General features: G+C 39.2%; 1 protein-coding gene across 3 annotated transcripts in view; it reads left to right on the forward strand.

The window, feature by feature from the left end:
* Positions 1–16316, forward strand: part of MCF2L2 (MCF.2 cell line derived transforming sequence-like 2) — a 265733-nt gene that overhangs the window by 65838 nt on the left and 183579 nt on the right. For all 3 annotated transcript variants that reach the window (XM_006075321.4, XM_025287650.3, XM_044944273.2), the window contains exon 3: positions 4795–4909. In XM_006075321.4, the coding sequence (XP_006075383.2) occupies positions 4795–4909 (115 nt within the window). The remainder of the gene's footprint in view (positions 1–4794; positions 4910–16316) is intronic.

The raw sequence follows: 16316 nt of genomic DNA on the forward strand, positions 1-16316 counted from the left end.
AAGTGATGAAAGGGAAGAACCTACAACCAAGAATACTCTACCTAGCAGACTTTCATTCAGATTTGAGGGAGAAATCAAAAACTTTCTAGACAAGCAAAAGTTAAGAGAATTCAGTACCACGGAATCAGCTTTACAACAAATGCTAAAGTAACTTCTCTAGGGGGGAAACACAAGAGAAGAAAAAGATATACACAAAATAAACTGCAAACAATTAAAAAAATGACAATAGGATCATACATGTATGCATTCGTGTGAGTTGCTTCAGTTGTGTCCAACTTTTTGTGACCCTATGAACTGAACCCTGCCAGGCTCCTCTGTCCATGGGGTTCTCCAGACAAGAATACTGGAATGGGTTGCTGTGTCCTCCTCCAGGGATCTTCCCAAACCAGGGATCGAACTCCGGTCTGTTATGTCTACCTGCATTGGCAAGCAGGTTCTTTACCACTAGTGCCACCTGGTAAGCCCAGTAGGATCATGTGTGTGCTTAGTTGCTCAGTCATGTCTGACTCTTTGTGACCCCATGGACTGTGGTCCACCATGCTTCTCTATCAATGGTATTCTCCAGGCAAGAATACTGGAAGGGATTGCCATGCCCTCCTCCAGGGTATCTTCCCAACCCAGGGATAGAACCCAGGTCTTCTGCATTGCAGGCAAATTCTTTACCATCTGAGCCACCAGGGAAGCCCAGCAGGATCATATTCATCTATAATTACCTTAAATGTAAATGGATTAAATGCACCAACCAAAAGACATAGACTGGCTGGGCAGATGAGAACATGTGTGTGTATGCATTTCCACTTACCACGTCACTCTAATTAACCCCTGAAATTGTATGTATTTATTTTATATTATTAGGTTAATCATGTTTCCATTATGGCCTTTGATTGTAATTATCTTTTATTTTTTGTCTGGTTATTGATTGTGAAAATTGATAAACATCTTTTACTATTGTGAAAAAAAATAATAGCAGGAGGAAACACTATTTGAAGGGGTTACACAAATAATGTGTTTCTTAGGTTAGGCCAATGTGAGCTGGAATAGATCCCCAGTCCCCTGATTCATGATTTATTTACTTATCAGTTTTTTGGGGGCGAGGGGAAGAGAAAGGGAAAATAGATACTGAGAGGCAAATAGCAGTAACCATCTCACTGTCTCTCCCACTGTTGCTCTTCACCATCTTCCTATGGGATTTCTCAATGTTCCAAATTCTCCTCTAAACCCAGACCCTGAAGGGAGGCCAAGTATTGCTAGTATTTTCTGCAATAAAATTAGTCCTCTTAATGTACAGAAATGATACCAGAGGATTAAAGTTTATTTTATTAAGTCACCATCGTACTTAGCTCCTAGGTACGATGGTTTTATTTACCTTCCTTAAATGGGCTTCTTTGCTGCATTATTTCTTCCTTCTGCATTTCCACACTTCCTCACAAGGTGGCACTGACTGCCTTGTAGCAGATGGAGGCCCAGTTTTGTTTCCTTGGTGCTTCTGCCTCTAAGACTAACAGACTAAAGGTTAATAGCATGTGGTGTCCCCAGTTAACCCCCTGACTTTTTTGTATTTGTTCTCAGTGTTAACCATGATATGAGAAAACTCTACCCATATTTCTCTATTTAGGCATGAATACCTTTAATTTTAGTTAATGAATCATGAAAATTAAATCATGAAAATTTAGTTAATTAAATCATGAAAAGGTATATCCTTATGAATATTTTACAGTGTTTTGGTTCCTTGAAATGTTTTAGCCATTTTCTTGGCAGATATTGTTTATACAATTAGTATAGTGTTATAATGCATTCTAAATTTAGCCTTACTGAACATGTAAATTCTCTTAATTCACATTTCTCGCAAACCCCTGTGATTGTGAAACTAGAAAGAAGAATATATTTTAGTTGAAAGCTAATAGCATCCTGATCTAGATTGTTTTCAGTCAATGTAACAAGGTAGCTCAATCTCCTTGTCAAACACCTAATCTGCAGGTATCTTTTTTTTTTTTTTTTATTAAAGTGTACAGGATTAATCAAGAGGCATTTCCTGGAGATGACTGGTCGTTGAGACAAATATCACAGAGTGATTGGTCTCTGAGAGCCCAAGACTCACATTAACAATACACACAAGAGACTTGTGTAGAAAAACCACAATGCTAACTAACTCTTTCCATGATAGAAACACTCATGTTTGCTAGGTAGCACGTTCTCTCCCATGAAACAAATGTACATGGGATGTCAGAGTATAATTGGAAGATACCAGGTGTGGATTGAAAGCAGCAGAGTGGGTTGGATGATCTTAATGGCAGTGCCATTAGATAGACTGGCGACATGACCTGGATTCTCCACAGGGCGGGCCAGGAGTCTCTCTCCTTAGGAGAGGTGCCTGCCTTTGCTTCTCTCAGTCTCCCTTTCCTGTAATTTCTTCATTGATTCCACACTCTCAGTAATCATGCAGTCCTCGTTAAACCACACCATGCACTGATGACTCTTGTGTTAGATATATGAAATAGGTGCAGTTATTTGTAGTTGGCTTCAATTGGGAGCTGCATTCCACTGGAAGTAGCCTCCCTCCACGGGCACAGCATGGAAGGTGCTCCCAGCATTTTGGCTCATGTCCCTCTGCCTGGGGCGCAAGTGCTCCAAGTTCCTTAGTCCTTAGTGCCTTAGCAGCTCAGTCAGTTTTTCACAGTCCTTTGTGGCCAAAAGCAATACCTGACAGGTTAAACAACTTAAGTCTATATGTCCTGACAACTTAGTAGCTGTTTGGAAAAAATAGATACACACAGTTGAAAGAAAAAGTCAGATTTAACTTTCATTTTTAGAGAACCACAGTGATCTCAAACCTTGGAATCAGTCTGGATATCACCACTTGCATTTCCTATTTCATACTGATTTTCATATTACACTTGCTTTTAACACCAGCAGCCACCAAATCCTCAGTTCTCCAAAGATGTAATGCCATTCTAAAGAATACTGCACAATTTAATGTTGAAATTCCAAACTACCACAAGCTAGTAGCAAGCATGGCATCTGACAGATGCCAACTAATGCTGTTTTCCCCCTAAATTTAAAATACTCATGGCACTTTTATGAGTTCACTGTGCATCCCTGTTTGGGAACCATGGGGCTGGAACATAGTCTTGTGGGTACATCTAGCTGCAAAGAGATGGGGAAATAGAAGCTATTTAATCTAGTGGTGTCTGCTTTAACGAATAAAATATTTAAATACTTATTTTATGCTATTGTTCTCACAGGGATGTCTTATATCTGTTTATGAGTTATTCAAGGGCAGCTGCCTTGCAAGAATGTGCTTAACAATGGGTGCTTAGTCACTCAGTCCTGTCCAGCTCTTTGTGACCTCATGGACTGTAGCCTACCAGGCTCCTCTGTCCATGGGGATTCTCCGGGCAAGAATACTGGAGTGGGTTGCCATTCCCTTCTTCAGTGGATCTTCCCAACCCAGGCATTGAACCCTGGTCTCCTGAATTGCTGGCAGATTCTTTACCGTCTGAGCCACCAGGGAAGTCTTGCCTTGCAAGAATATAACCATAATAAAGGTTACCATTTATGGAGCACTTATATATAATAAATAGTCTGCTAAAGTGCTTTTCATATATGTTCTCACTTAATCCTTACAATATCTTTTGAGGAAGGTATAGGTAATATTCCTATTACATAGATACATATTTGTATATAAAAGGAAACTTCTGTTTAAGTACCGTACATAAAATCACATAGAAATTAAGTGGTAAAGCAGAACTTGAATAAAGTTGTCTGATTTTAGAGCCAACTCTCTCTCTCTTTCTGTTTTTTGATCACACTGCACAACAAGCAGGATCTTAGTTCCCTGAACAGGGATCAAACCTGTGCCCCCTGTAGTAGAAGCATGGAATCCTAACCACTGGACTGCCAGGGAAGTCCCTAGAGCCAACTCTCTTAACCACCATACACTTTTACGTTTGATATTTGCTGAAGGAAAGTTATGGCCAACCTAGACAGCATATTAAAAAGGTCAACAAAGGTCCATCTAGTCAAGGCTATGGTTTTTCCAGTAGTCATGTATGGATGTGAGAGTTGGACTATAAAGAAAGCTGAGCACCAAAGAATTGCTTTTGAACTGTAGTGCTGGAGAAGACTCTTGAGAGTCCCTTCGACTGCAAGGAGATCTAACAAGTCCATCCTAAAGAAGATCAGTCCTGGGTGTTCATTGGAAGGACTGATGTTGAAGCTGAAACTCCAATACTTTGGCCACCTGATGCAAATAGCTGACTCATTTGAAAAGACCCTGATACTGGGAAAGATTGAAGGTGGGAGGAGAAGGGGATGACAGAGGATGAGATGGTTGGATGGCATCACTGACTCAATGGACATGAGTTTGGGTAAATTCTGGGAGTTGGTGATGGACAGGGAGGCCTGGCATGCTGTGGTTCATGGGGTCGCAAAGAGTTGGACACAACTGAGCGACTGAACTGAACTATATAAATGAAGAGCAATATTATGTATTTGTGTTGGCATTATTTACTGTTCTACCTATACTAAAATAAATCAGTGTTGTCTTTTATATACTAACTATCTTCAAAGGATTCAAAAAATTGAATTCTTACAACACCCTGAACAAGCTTGAAGAAGAGAGGCTTGTTTGAAATAATTCAGTGTCAACTTTCCCGCCTCCTGCTCTAAAATAATACAGACAAAAAGGGGGAGACCGATGCACATCTCAAGTTGATATTAGCCTGAGTCCTTTACCTGCAGAGGTATGACATGAAAACATTTTGTTAACATCTTGACTACCCATTTTTGTTGCAGGAGGCCGAGGGAAAGATGGTGCCCCCATCATCACTTTTCCAGAGTTTGTGGGGTTCAAGCACATCCCAGATGAAGACTTCCTGAATGTCATGACCTACCTAACTAGTGTCCCCAGGTGAGCTGAACACAGTATGCTGCTGCCTTCCTTGTCACTGGGTTTATCCTGAATTTCCCATGTGGTAGTACTGGGTTGGAATGAGATCTTCCATGAGCCCAGCTCCCACTGCTGTGTTATGGCCAATTTCACTTATCCATCAGTCAAAACAAAGGATGTGGAAAGAGATTAGAAAACAAAGTTACATGAGCATCAGTTTTATTATGGTGTGCACATATGAAGTACTTAATAAACATTGGTAAGTGAATGAAAAATTGATTGACTAGATAATTTTGTTCCTGATTTTGTTCCTTCAGGTTCATGGCTCTAGGTTAAGGTGATCCTGGTTTCCTGGGGCCTGTTGTCTAAGACACCTGGCTGCTGCTCAGGAGGCTCAAGCCAAGTTAGAAGTCACTTCATTTATTTCCCCTAAATAAGGAATTTAAGGGTAGATGTTATAACTATCATTGTCAGATGGAGAAAGTAAGTCACAGAGCAAGGAAACTGAAAGTCCAGAAATTAAAACTGTGCCTATAGCTGAGATCGAAACAGAGATATTTTGGGGCATCTGCTACTTCTACCCTCTCGGGCCCAGGTCTCACATATTTATGCCACTAAGTCAATAAATAGCCAGGTCTCCTAGGGATGGAATGTGGGACAGAGTTCATATTTCACAGACAGAGGTGGAGCTGACTGTGGAGTCCAAACTCCCTGGGGCGCAGACTTAGCCCATAAAGTGGGCTCCATGGGTGTGTGTCGCTTATGATACTGTCTGTTACTTAAATGCTTTGTGGTTAGGAGTTTACACAACAGCCAGGGGTGTGCTGTTTTGCTTGCTTTCCATCTGCCTCATGATTTAGAGGTAAACTCTGTGATTGAAAGTCCACCTGGAGCCTGATCCCACCTGCAGAGATGAGGAAGTTAATTAGTTTGCTTTAACCAAACCCACTCTAAGAGATTTTTTGATTTGTTTTTTTTTTCACCCTTCTTTCTTCTTCAGAGAAAGCTATGGATTTATTTTTAGTGCATTTCTTCAAAGGTCAGTGCTTAAATTATATTTTACCTTATTCTTTATCTCTGATACAAGAGTATTGTAGACATTATATAGACAGGAGAGGGTTTGGACTTTGTTGGTTTGAGAGAAGGATGCTGTACATCTCTGGGCTTTGCTTACATGGTTCTCTCTGCAGGAACACCTCTGCCACCCTTCTGGGGCTGGCTGACTCTTGCAAAATCATCAGCCCTCAGTCTGAGCTCATTTCTTCAAGGAAACTTGCCTTGACCCCAGTTCTGCTCTCACAGACTCTTTATTTCCACAGACTCTATTTCCACAGTACCCCTTGTATAACACATGGTATATGGAAATTATTTCTGCTTCTCCTATTAGACTGAGAACTACTCAAGAATAGGGGCCAATGCTTCTTTTTTTCCTTCTAGCCCAGCACATGGTAGGTTCTCAAGAAGTAATGTTGGTGAAATTTCCAGTTCTGATCTGGTTCATTTCAATCAAAGGGTGTTTGTTATATGGTGAGAAGCAGAACACTGAGAGAGAGAGGGAAACCCCACTTCTCACTCCTGCCTTTTCCTCCCAGAGTTATAGGGAGTTGAACTTTGTCTCCCTCTTTGGCTCAGTTGCCTTCCAGAACATTGACCTATCAGTTTAGCAACTTCTGTGAGGAGCAGCACGCAAGAGGGTGAGCAGGGAGGTGGGTAACAGATAGAAGTGCCTCTTCCCCATTATCATTATATTGCTTTAAACTTACAATCTAATTGTACACACTCAGTGGATGGAGTCATATGCTAAATTAAATGGGTCATTTTCATATTGTATTTGCAGCCTTTCCTGAGCCGCCACACTGAGGACCAGACATTGAGTGCCACATGACCCAGTGTGGAGGGAAAGCATTAAGGGGTAGAAACCCTATCTCACAGGCAAAAAAAAAAAAAAAAAGAAAGAAAGAAAGAAAAATCAAGAGGCTACTGTTTAGGCCTAATTTACCTTTTCTGCTCTGTGCTCTTGTATAATTTCTTGTAAACTTGGTATTTTCCTTTCCTAGAATGCAGTTTGTCTCTTGAGAAAGAGTAGCTGACCAGTTATTCCCCTTTTCTTCTTCCTGGCATCTGGTCATACTAGCTCACTGCCCCACCCCATGTTCCTTTCGACATAAAACAAAGACAATGAGTAAGAAGGCCTGAAAGGAGAATTTGACCTGAACTTTGTTTCCCAGTTGCCATTTCAGGTTCCAAAGAATGAAACCACTCTTGTTCCTTTTTATGATTCCTATTTATCACAGTTTGCATCTTCCTAAATGTTACAATGGTTACCAGACACCAGAACTTTTCCCGGGTTGCACAATGGTTTATAGGCAGGTGGCCTGACATACAACAAGGAATGTATGCACAGCTGATGCACTAGAAGAGGAGAAAGACAGGATGCTCAGGGCAGGAAAAGGAAAGCTCTGTGTCTGAAATTAATAAGGATCTCTCATTGTGGTTGGGTTGGGTGAGTGCTGAAAGGCTTCCCACAGCTCATTTTTTATCAGATCTTTGCTGAGTGCCATCAGTGTTTAGAGAGGTATGTTAGGTACCATAAAGGACCACAAGACCATACAACAATATCTTGAATCTCACATGACTCTGTTGTTATGATATTTTGTGAAATATGTGAAGAAAATGCTATAAGAGCTCAGAAAAGAGAAGAAGCACTTCAGACAGGAAAAAACAAGGAAAGCTTCAGGAGTTAAGTGGCCTTGAAGGGTGGATGAGATTTCCACATATACATCATAGAGGGACATTTCAGAGAGAGAGAACAGGATGGTGTTTAAGAACTTTGGACACAGCTCAAACCTGGATTGAAATCCAGATTCTATGGTCGCTAGCTGTGTGATCTGGGGCAAGTGACTTGGCTTCTATTTCCAACCCCCCTGGATTTTGAAGTTTTAAATAGAGCTTGTTTAGGGAATTACAGACTATCGAGGTTGTCCATAACAGGGTGAGGATCCTTTTCAGATAGTAGTGAGAAATGAGACCTGGATAGACAGTTGGGAACAGACTGGGCAAGGTGTTTTCCACCAAGTTAAGAAGTTTAGGCACAGTGAGCAAGACCGGGCCATTGGACATTCTGAGGAAGAAAAAATGGCAACCAGATGAATGTGGTGGTGGTGTGCAGGATGGGCCAGGAATGGAGGAAGGGAGGAAGGGAGACCAGTTAGGGGATTCTGCCCTGTTGTTGTTCATGTCTGACTCTTTGTGACCCCATGGACTGCAGCATGCTGGGCTTCCCTGTCCTTCACTATCTCCTGGAGTTTGCTCAAACTCATGGTTATTGAGTTGGTAATGCCATCCAGCCATCTCATCCTCTGTCATCCCCTTTTCCTCCTGCCTTCAATCTTTCCCAGCATCAGGGGCTTTTCTAATGAGTTGGATGTTTGCATCAGGTGGCCAAAGTATTGGAGCTTCAGCTTCAGCATCAGTCCTTCCAATGAATATTCAGGGTTGATTTCCTTTAGGACTGACTGGTTTGACCTTTTTGCTGTTCAAGGGACTCTCAAGAATCTTCTCTAGAACCACAGCTCAAAAGCATCAATTCTTTGGCACTCAGCCTTCTTTGTGGTCCAGCACTCACATCCATACATGCCTACTGGAATAGGTGCAAAGTGAAGAGGGGGTGAGCTGCCTGAGGGAAAGAGGACTAGACAGAAGGGGATGGATGGAAGGAACAGGCACTGGGGACTGGTGGAGGGGGGAAGGAGAGTGAGGAACTAGCCGTGATCCTTAGCTTTAGGAATTCTATTCACAATCAGATCTTTAGGCTTTTACATGTCTAGGCACATGGAATTGAGGTCTCATTTTAAACATGCCTTCAGTGGCTACAGATTGTAGCTGAGTGGTTTGAAAAGGCATTAGTAAAATATTCTGAGGCACAGAAATGGCCAACTTTTTAAAAATTCCAAGTGCTTTTCTAAAAATCGTATTTGTATAACTAAGCATACATTTTTATTACCCTGTTCCTCTATTTGGTTTCTCTGTTTTATTTACAGCTATGTGTTCATTACTTGAGAGGGACTGGAGAAGTTACTTTTATTACATAGAAATAAGAGCCATATTTCATAATTTTATGATTATTTACTATTTCTAAAGGTCTTTTTCTATAATGAATCAGTTGAGAAGCCTATTTAAGTTTGAAAAATTCTTCCATGTCCATTTTCCTCCCATAGAGTCTGATGAATAGTCCTTGAGAAGACTCATATCCTCTTTTATGATATGCTGTCTCATGAATGCTGTCTGACATTTCTACTTTGGGAGGAGGGGAGGAGGACAGCATTATTATTTGGCCTGTGAATTCTAAAGAGACTTGCTCCTTTGTATCAAAAGACTGAATGGGATTATAACAATCTGTCAGCTTTAAAAACCAGCCTTATCAGAGAAGTGAGTTTGATCTGGGCTTCTTACTATTATGAAGGCAGTGGAAAAAGCCCCTGATTTTAAGTAGTTTTAAATACTATAAATAGGAAAAGTGCTGCTTTGATTGAGTAGCTAAGGCAAGATGTGTTGTTTCCTGGTCTGGCTGTGGAATTGCTCCCCCAAATCAGGAAAATGGAATCATTCATTTGACTTCTAGGATAGAGCTTCAGAGTGGGGAGTCTTATTGGGCTGTTGTCTTGTACAAGATGGATGAATTTGCTTCAGAACCCTCTGGAAGGATACCTTGAGAGACCAGACCTTAGGCACACAAGTGAGGCTCAAAATTAGAGCACATCCCATAGACTTATTATGAATAAATGTTTGCTATTGGCAAGTAAGTCTTATATGCTAGGAGTATTTGAATGGATTATATTAGAGGATAGGAAAAAAAATTTAATATGCCAGATTCCTATTCTTCTGTATGTAAGAACCAGGGAGTCTGACATTTCTCCCTAGTAGAATGACTTAGTGTGTATAAGACATTTGTTCTTTTGTTTAGGTGATTGTTTTAGAATACTGTGGTATGTTCTGCCTTTTGGTCATCCTGTGAGGTAGGGGCTCAATTTCTCTTTTCTGATAATTCAGGTTTTTTTAGACATTCAAAACACAGCCTCTTTCTTGAATTTATAGGTTCTAATGGAGAAGGAAATGGCAACCCACTCCAGTACTCTTGCCTAGAAAATTCCATGGATGGAGGAGCCTGGTGGGCTACAGTCTATGGGGTTGCAAAGAGTCGGACACGACTGATCGACTTCACTTCACTTCACTTCAATGATTGTAAATATCTGGAATCTTTTCTTACTCAGTGGTATTATCGATTATAAAAAAGATAATTGCTCTAGCTCTGTGAAAAATGGCCTTGGTATTTTGATAGGGATTATATTGAATCTGTAGATTGCCTTGGGTCATTTGGTCACTGTCATGATACTAATTCTTTTAATCCATTAACTTGGTATATCTTTCCATTTGTTTGTATTGTCTTCAACTTCTTTCATCAAGGTCTTATAATTTTCCCAGTACAGACCCTTTAACTCCTTTTAAAAATTTTATTTATTTATTTATTTTAATTGGAGGCTAATTACTTTACAATATTGTAGTGGTTTTGCCATACATTGACATGAATCAGCCATGGGTGTACATCTGTTCCCCATCCTGAACCCCTCTCCCACCTCCCTCCCCATCCCATCCCTCAGGGTCATCCCAGTGCACCAGCCCTGAGCACCTTGTCTCATGCATCGAACCTGGACTGGCGATCTGTTTCACATATAATAATATACGTGTTTCAATGCTATTCTCTCAAATCATCCCACCCTCACCCTCTCCCACAGAGTCCGAAAGACCGTTCTTTACATCTGTGTCTCTTTTGCTGTCTCGTATATAGGGTCATCATTACCATCTTTCTAAATTCCATATATATGTGCTAGTATACTGTATTGGTGTTTTTCTTTCTGACTTACTTCACTCTGTATAACAGGCTCCAGTTTCATCCACCTCATTAGAACTGATTCAAATGCATTCTTTTTAATGGCTGAATAATATTCCATTGTGTATATGTATGACAACTTTCTTATCCATTCATCTGCTGATGAACATCTAGGTTGCTTCCATGTCCTGGCTATTGTAAACAGTGCTGCGATGAACATTGGGGTACATGTGTCTCTTTCAATTCTGGTTTCCTTGGTGTGTATGCCCAGCAATGGGATTGCTGGGTCGTATGGCAGTTCTATTTCCAGTTTTTTAAGGAATCTCCACACTGTTCTCCATAGTGGCTGTACTAGTTTGCATTCCCACCAACAGTGTGAGAAGGCTCCCTTTTCTCCACACCCTCTGCAGCATTTATTGCTTGTAGACTTTTTGATAGCCCCCATTCTGACTGGCATGAGATGGTACCTCATAGTGGTTTTGATTTGCATTTCTCTGATAATGAGTGATGTTGAGCCTCTTTTCATGTGTTTGTTAACCATCTGTATGTCTTCTTTGGAGAAATGTCTGTTTAGTTCTTTGGCCCATTTTTTGATTGGGTCATTTATTTTTCTGGAATTGAGCTGCAGGAACTGCTTGTATATTTTTGAGATTAATTCTTTGTCAGTTGCTTTGTTTGCTATTATTTTCTCCCATTCTGAAGGCTGTCTTTTCACCTTGCTTATAGTTTCCTTTGTTGTGCAAAAGCTTTTAAGTTTAATTAGGTCTCATTTGTTTATTTTTGCTTTTATTTCCAATATTCTGGGTGGTGGGTCATAGAGGATCCTGCTATGATTTATGGTGGAGAGTGTTTTGCCTATGCTTTCCTCTAGGAGTTTTATAGTTTCTGGTCTTACGTTTAGATCTTTAATTCATTTTGAGTTTATTTTTGTGTATGGTCCCTTTAACTCCTTAGTTAGATTTATTCCTAGATATTTTATTTTTTGATGTGATTATAAATGAGATTGTTTTCTAATTTCTATTTCTGGTAGTTTGTGTTAGTGTATAGAAATGCAATAGATTTCTGAATATTCATTTTGTATCCCTCAACTTTACTGAATTCATTGATGAGCCCCATTAGTTTTCTGGTGACATCTTTAGGATTATCTATGTATAGTATCATGTCATCTGCAAACAGAATTTTACTTGTTCCTTTCCAATTTGGATTTTTAAAATTTTCCCTTCTGTCTTATTGCTGTGGCTAGGACTTCCAATATTATGTTGAATAAAAGTGGCAGGAGTGAGTTCTTGTTTTGTTCATGATCTTAGAAGGAAATGCATTAAACTTTTCATGGTTGAGTATGGTGTTAGCTGTGGGCTTTATTTAACTTTTTTTAAAATTGAAGTAGAGTTACAGGGCTATGCTGGTGACTCAGACCATAAAGAATCTGCCTGTAATGCAGGGGACCAGGTTCAATCCCCAGATTGGGAAGATCCCCTGGAGAAGGTAATGGCTACCCACTCTAGTATTTTTGTCTGGAGAATTATATGGACAGAGGAGCCTGATGGGCTACAGTCCATGTCGAAATGAGTAGGATACAACTTAGTGACTAACACTTTACTTTGCTTCTCTTGATTTACAATGTTGTGTTAGTTTCAGGTGTACAACAAAGTGATTGTGTGTGTGTGTGTGTGTATTTCTTTTCTTTTTCAGATTCTTTTCTGAAAATAGGTTATTACAAAATATTGATTATAGTTCCTGTGCTATCCAGTAGGCATCTATTGATTATCTATTTTATATATGGTGGTGTATCTATGTTGGGGCTTCCCAGGTGGCTCAGTGGTAAAGAATCTGCCAGCCAATGCAAGGAGATGCAGGAGTTCAGTCCGAGTCGGGAAGATCCCCTGGAGGAAGAAATGGCAACCCACTCCAGTATTCTTGCCTGGAGAATCTCATGGACAGAAGAACCTGATGCACTGCAGTCCATAGGGTCACAAAGAGTCAGACATGACTGAGCGACTGAGCATGCACGCACATGTATATGTTAATCCCAAACTCCTAATTTATCCTCCCGCCCCTTTCCCTTTTGGTAATCATGTTCGTTTTCTGTGTATGTGGGTCTATTTCTGTTTTATAAATAAGTTCATCTGTACAATTTTTTTTTAGATTCCACTTATAAGTGATATATGAGATTTGTCTTCCTTTGTCTGGTTTACTTTGCTTAGTATGATAATCTCTAGGTCTGTTCATATTGCTACATTATTTCATTCTTTCTTATGGCTGAATAATACTCTATCGTGTATATATATCTCATCTTCTTTATCCATTCATCTGTTGATAGCCATTTAGGTTGCTTCCCATCTTGGCTATTCTAAAGAGTGCTGCAGTGAACACTGGGGCTCATGTCTCTTTCCAAGTTACTGTTTTATCCAGATATTTGCCCAGGAGTGGGATTGCAAGATCATATGATAACTCTAGTTATGTCAAAGTATGTCCCCTTTATAACTCCTTTATGTCCCCTTGTTGAGAGTCTTTTTAAAATCATAAATGGATGTTCAATTTTGTCAAAAACATTTTCTGAATCTATTGAGATGATCATATGATTTTTATTCTTTAATTTTTTAATATGCCATATTAATATTCTTATTATTGATTCAGTTTTGTTACTGGTAATTGGTATGAAATTTTTTTTTATTGTTCAGTCTTATACAGTTCTAGGAATTTGTCCATTTCTTCTAGGTTGTCCTTTGTCCATTGATTCACTTTTGGGTATTAAATCATTTTTGCGTTCATGGAGTAAAGCCCACTTGACTGTAGTATATGATTCCTTTATTAAATTGTTGAATTTGGTTTGCTAACATTTTGTTGGATGATTTTTGCATCTATGTTCATCACTGATATTAGCCTGTAATTTTCTTTTTTGGTGATATTTTTGTTTTGGTTTCAGGTGACGCCAGCCTCATAGAATGAGTTAGGAAATGTACCTTCCTGGGAAATTTTTTGGAATAGTTTGAGAAGGATAGGTGTTAACTCTTCTCTAAATGTCTGATAGAATTCACCTGTGAATTGATCTGGTCCTGGACTTGGTTTTCTGGGAATTTTACTTATTATTGATTCAGTTTTATTACTGGTAATTGGTCTGCTCATACTTCTGTTTCTTTATTTTTCAATCTTGGGAGATTGTACAGTTCTAGGAGTTTGTCCATGTTTTCTAGGTTGTCCATTTTATTGGTATATACTTGTTCATAGTAATTGCTTATGATCATTTATGTTTCAGTGGTATCGGTTATAACATCTTTTTCATTTCTGACTTTATTAATATAGAATGTCTGTTTTTTTCTTGAGTTTGGCTAAAGGTTCATCAAAACCTTTAGCCAAACTAAAGGTTGGTTTTCTAAAATTGGTATGTAAACACCAAAGACCCCATATAGTCAAAATAATCTTAATAAAACAGAACAAAGCTGAAGGGAAACTTTGAAACACGGGTTTCAAACTATACTACAAAGCTATAGTAATCAAAGCAGCATAATACAGGCACAAAACAGAGACATAGATCAATGATAGAGAATAGAGATCCCAGAAATGAGCCTGCATTCAAATAGGCAATTAATTTATGACAAAGAAGGCAAAAATATACAATGGAGAAAAGACAACCCCTTAAACAAGTGATGCTGGAAATACTGGATAGCTACATGCAAAAGAATCAAGTTGGATTACTCTCTCACACCACACAAAAAATAAATTCAAAATGGATTAAAGACATAAATTTAAGACCTGAAATCATAAAGCTCCTAGAAGAAAACATAGGTTATATATTCTTTGACATGGTATTTGTAATTTTTTTTGGATATGTCTCTGCAGGCAAGAGAAACTAGTTCAGTCACTCAGTCGTGTCCGACTCTTTGAGACCCCATGAACTGCAGCATGCCAGGCCTCTCTGTCCATCACCAACTCCCAGAATTTACCCAAACTCATGTCCATTGAGTCAGTGATGCCATCTAACTATCTCATCCTCTGTCATCCCCTTCTCCTCTTGCCCTCAATCTTTACCAGCATCAGGGTCTTTTCAAATGAGTCAGCTCTTCACATCAGGTGGCCAAAGTATTGGAGTTTCAGCTTCAACATCAGTCCTTCCAATGAACACCCAGGACTGATGTCCTTTAGGATGGACTGGTTGGATCTCCTTGCAGTCCAAGGGACTCTCAAGAGTCTTCTCCAACACCACAGTTCAAAAGCATCAATTCTTCAGCATTCAGCTTTCTTTATAGTTCAACTCTCACATCCATACATGACTACTGGAAAAACCATAGCCTTGACTAGACGGACCTTTGTTGGCAAAGTAATGTCTCTGCTTTTGAATATGCTATCTAGGTTGGTCATAACTTTGCTTCCAAGGAGTAAGCGTCTTTTAATTTCATGGCTGCAGTCACCATCTGCAGTGATTTTGGAGCCCCCCAAAATAAAGTCTGACACTGTTTCCACTGTTTCCCCATCTATTTGCCATGAAGTGGTGGGACCGGATGCCATGATCTTCGTTTTCTGAATATTGAGCTTTAAGCCAACTTTTTCATTCTCCTCTTTCACTTTCATCAAGAGAAACTAAAGCAAAAATAAATAACTGGGTCTATATCAAACTAAAAACCTTTTGCCTAGCAAAGGAAAATATTTGTGTCAATAAAACAAAAAGCCCACTTACTGAATGGAAGAAGATATTTGCAAATAATATATCTGATAAGGGGTTAATATGCAAAATATACAAAGAATTTATGCAATCTAACATCAGGAACAAACAGAGGGTTGATCCCGAGAACCTTGAGCATACCAAAATTCTCCTATGCTCAAGTTGCTTATGCAAAGTGGTACAGTACAGTCAGCTGTTCATATCCACAGATGTGGAACCTACAGATATGGAGGGCCAATTGTACCTGTTGATTTCACTACTATGCATTTACATCTTTCTTTACTCTCAGCCTTTAAGTTCTTCTACCTATATTCTACTTTTCATTACTAAGAATTATAATGTATTTTACATATTACTATCAATGTTTTTCTTTGATTAAAGGTTGATCCTAAAAAACAGAAATCAGTGGAATGCATTTATATATGTAATATGATTGGGCCTCTGGAATGAGAGATGTAATCCTAAGTCCTTAAACCTGTGTCACTCAAAGGAGAATGCTACAGATGTTATGGTAAAATAGGTTCTCTTTTCTCGTACTCCATGGGTTGCTCAAAATCATGCTACAGTTTAATTTATTTCAGACTTGGACAATGACTTTTTATGTACCTTTCCCCCTAGCATTTTTAATTGCCTTTCTTTTTTTTCTTGTTTATAGCATGGCATGTATCTTTATTATATTATTAACATCTTATAGATTCTTTATCATAGAATTTGTCTAGTGCATACATTTTCTTCTTGGAGATATTCTTTTGAGCCTCTCTGAGCTATTCATAATACAGGCTGGTTGCTGTATAAACCTGCTATAAGTTGTCAACCTGGGATTGTTTTTTATCTTGGGAAGGTCATTCTTCATTTTGGGATTTCATGTTCATTTAAAAACT

Source organism: Bubalus bubalis, chromosome 1, assembly GCF_019923935.1.
Source record: "Bubalus bubalis isolate 160015118507 breed Murrah chromosome 1, NDDB_SH_1, whole genome shotgun sequence".
NCBI lineage: Eukaryota > Metazoa > Chordata > Mammalia > Artiodactyla > Bovidae > Bubalus > Bubalus bubalis.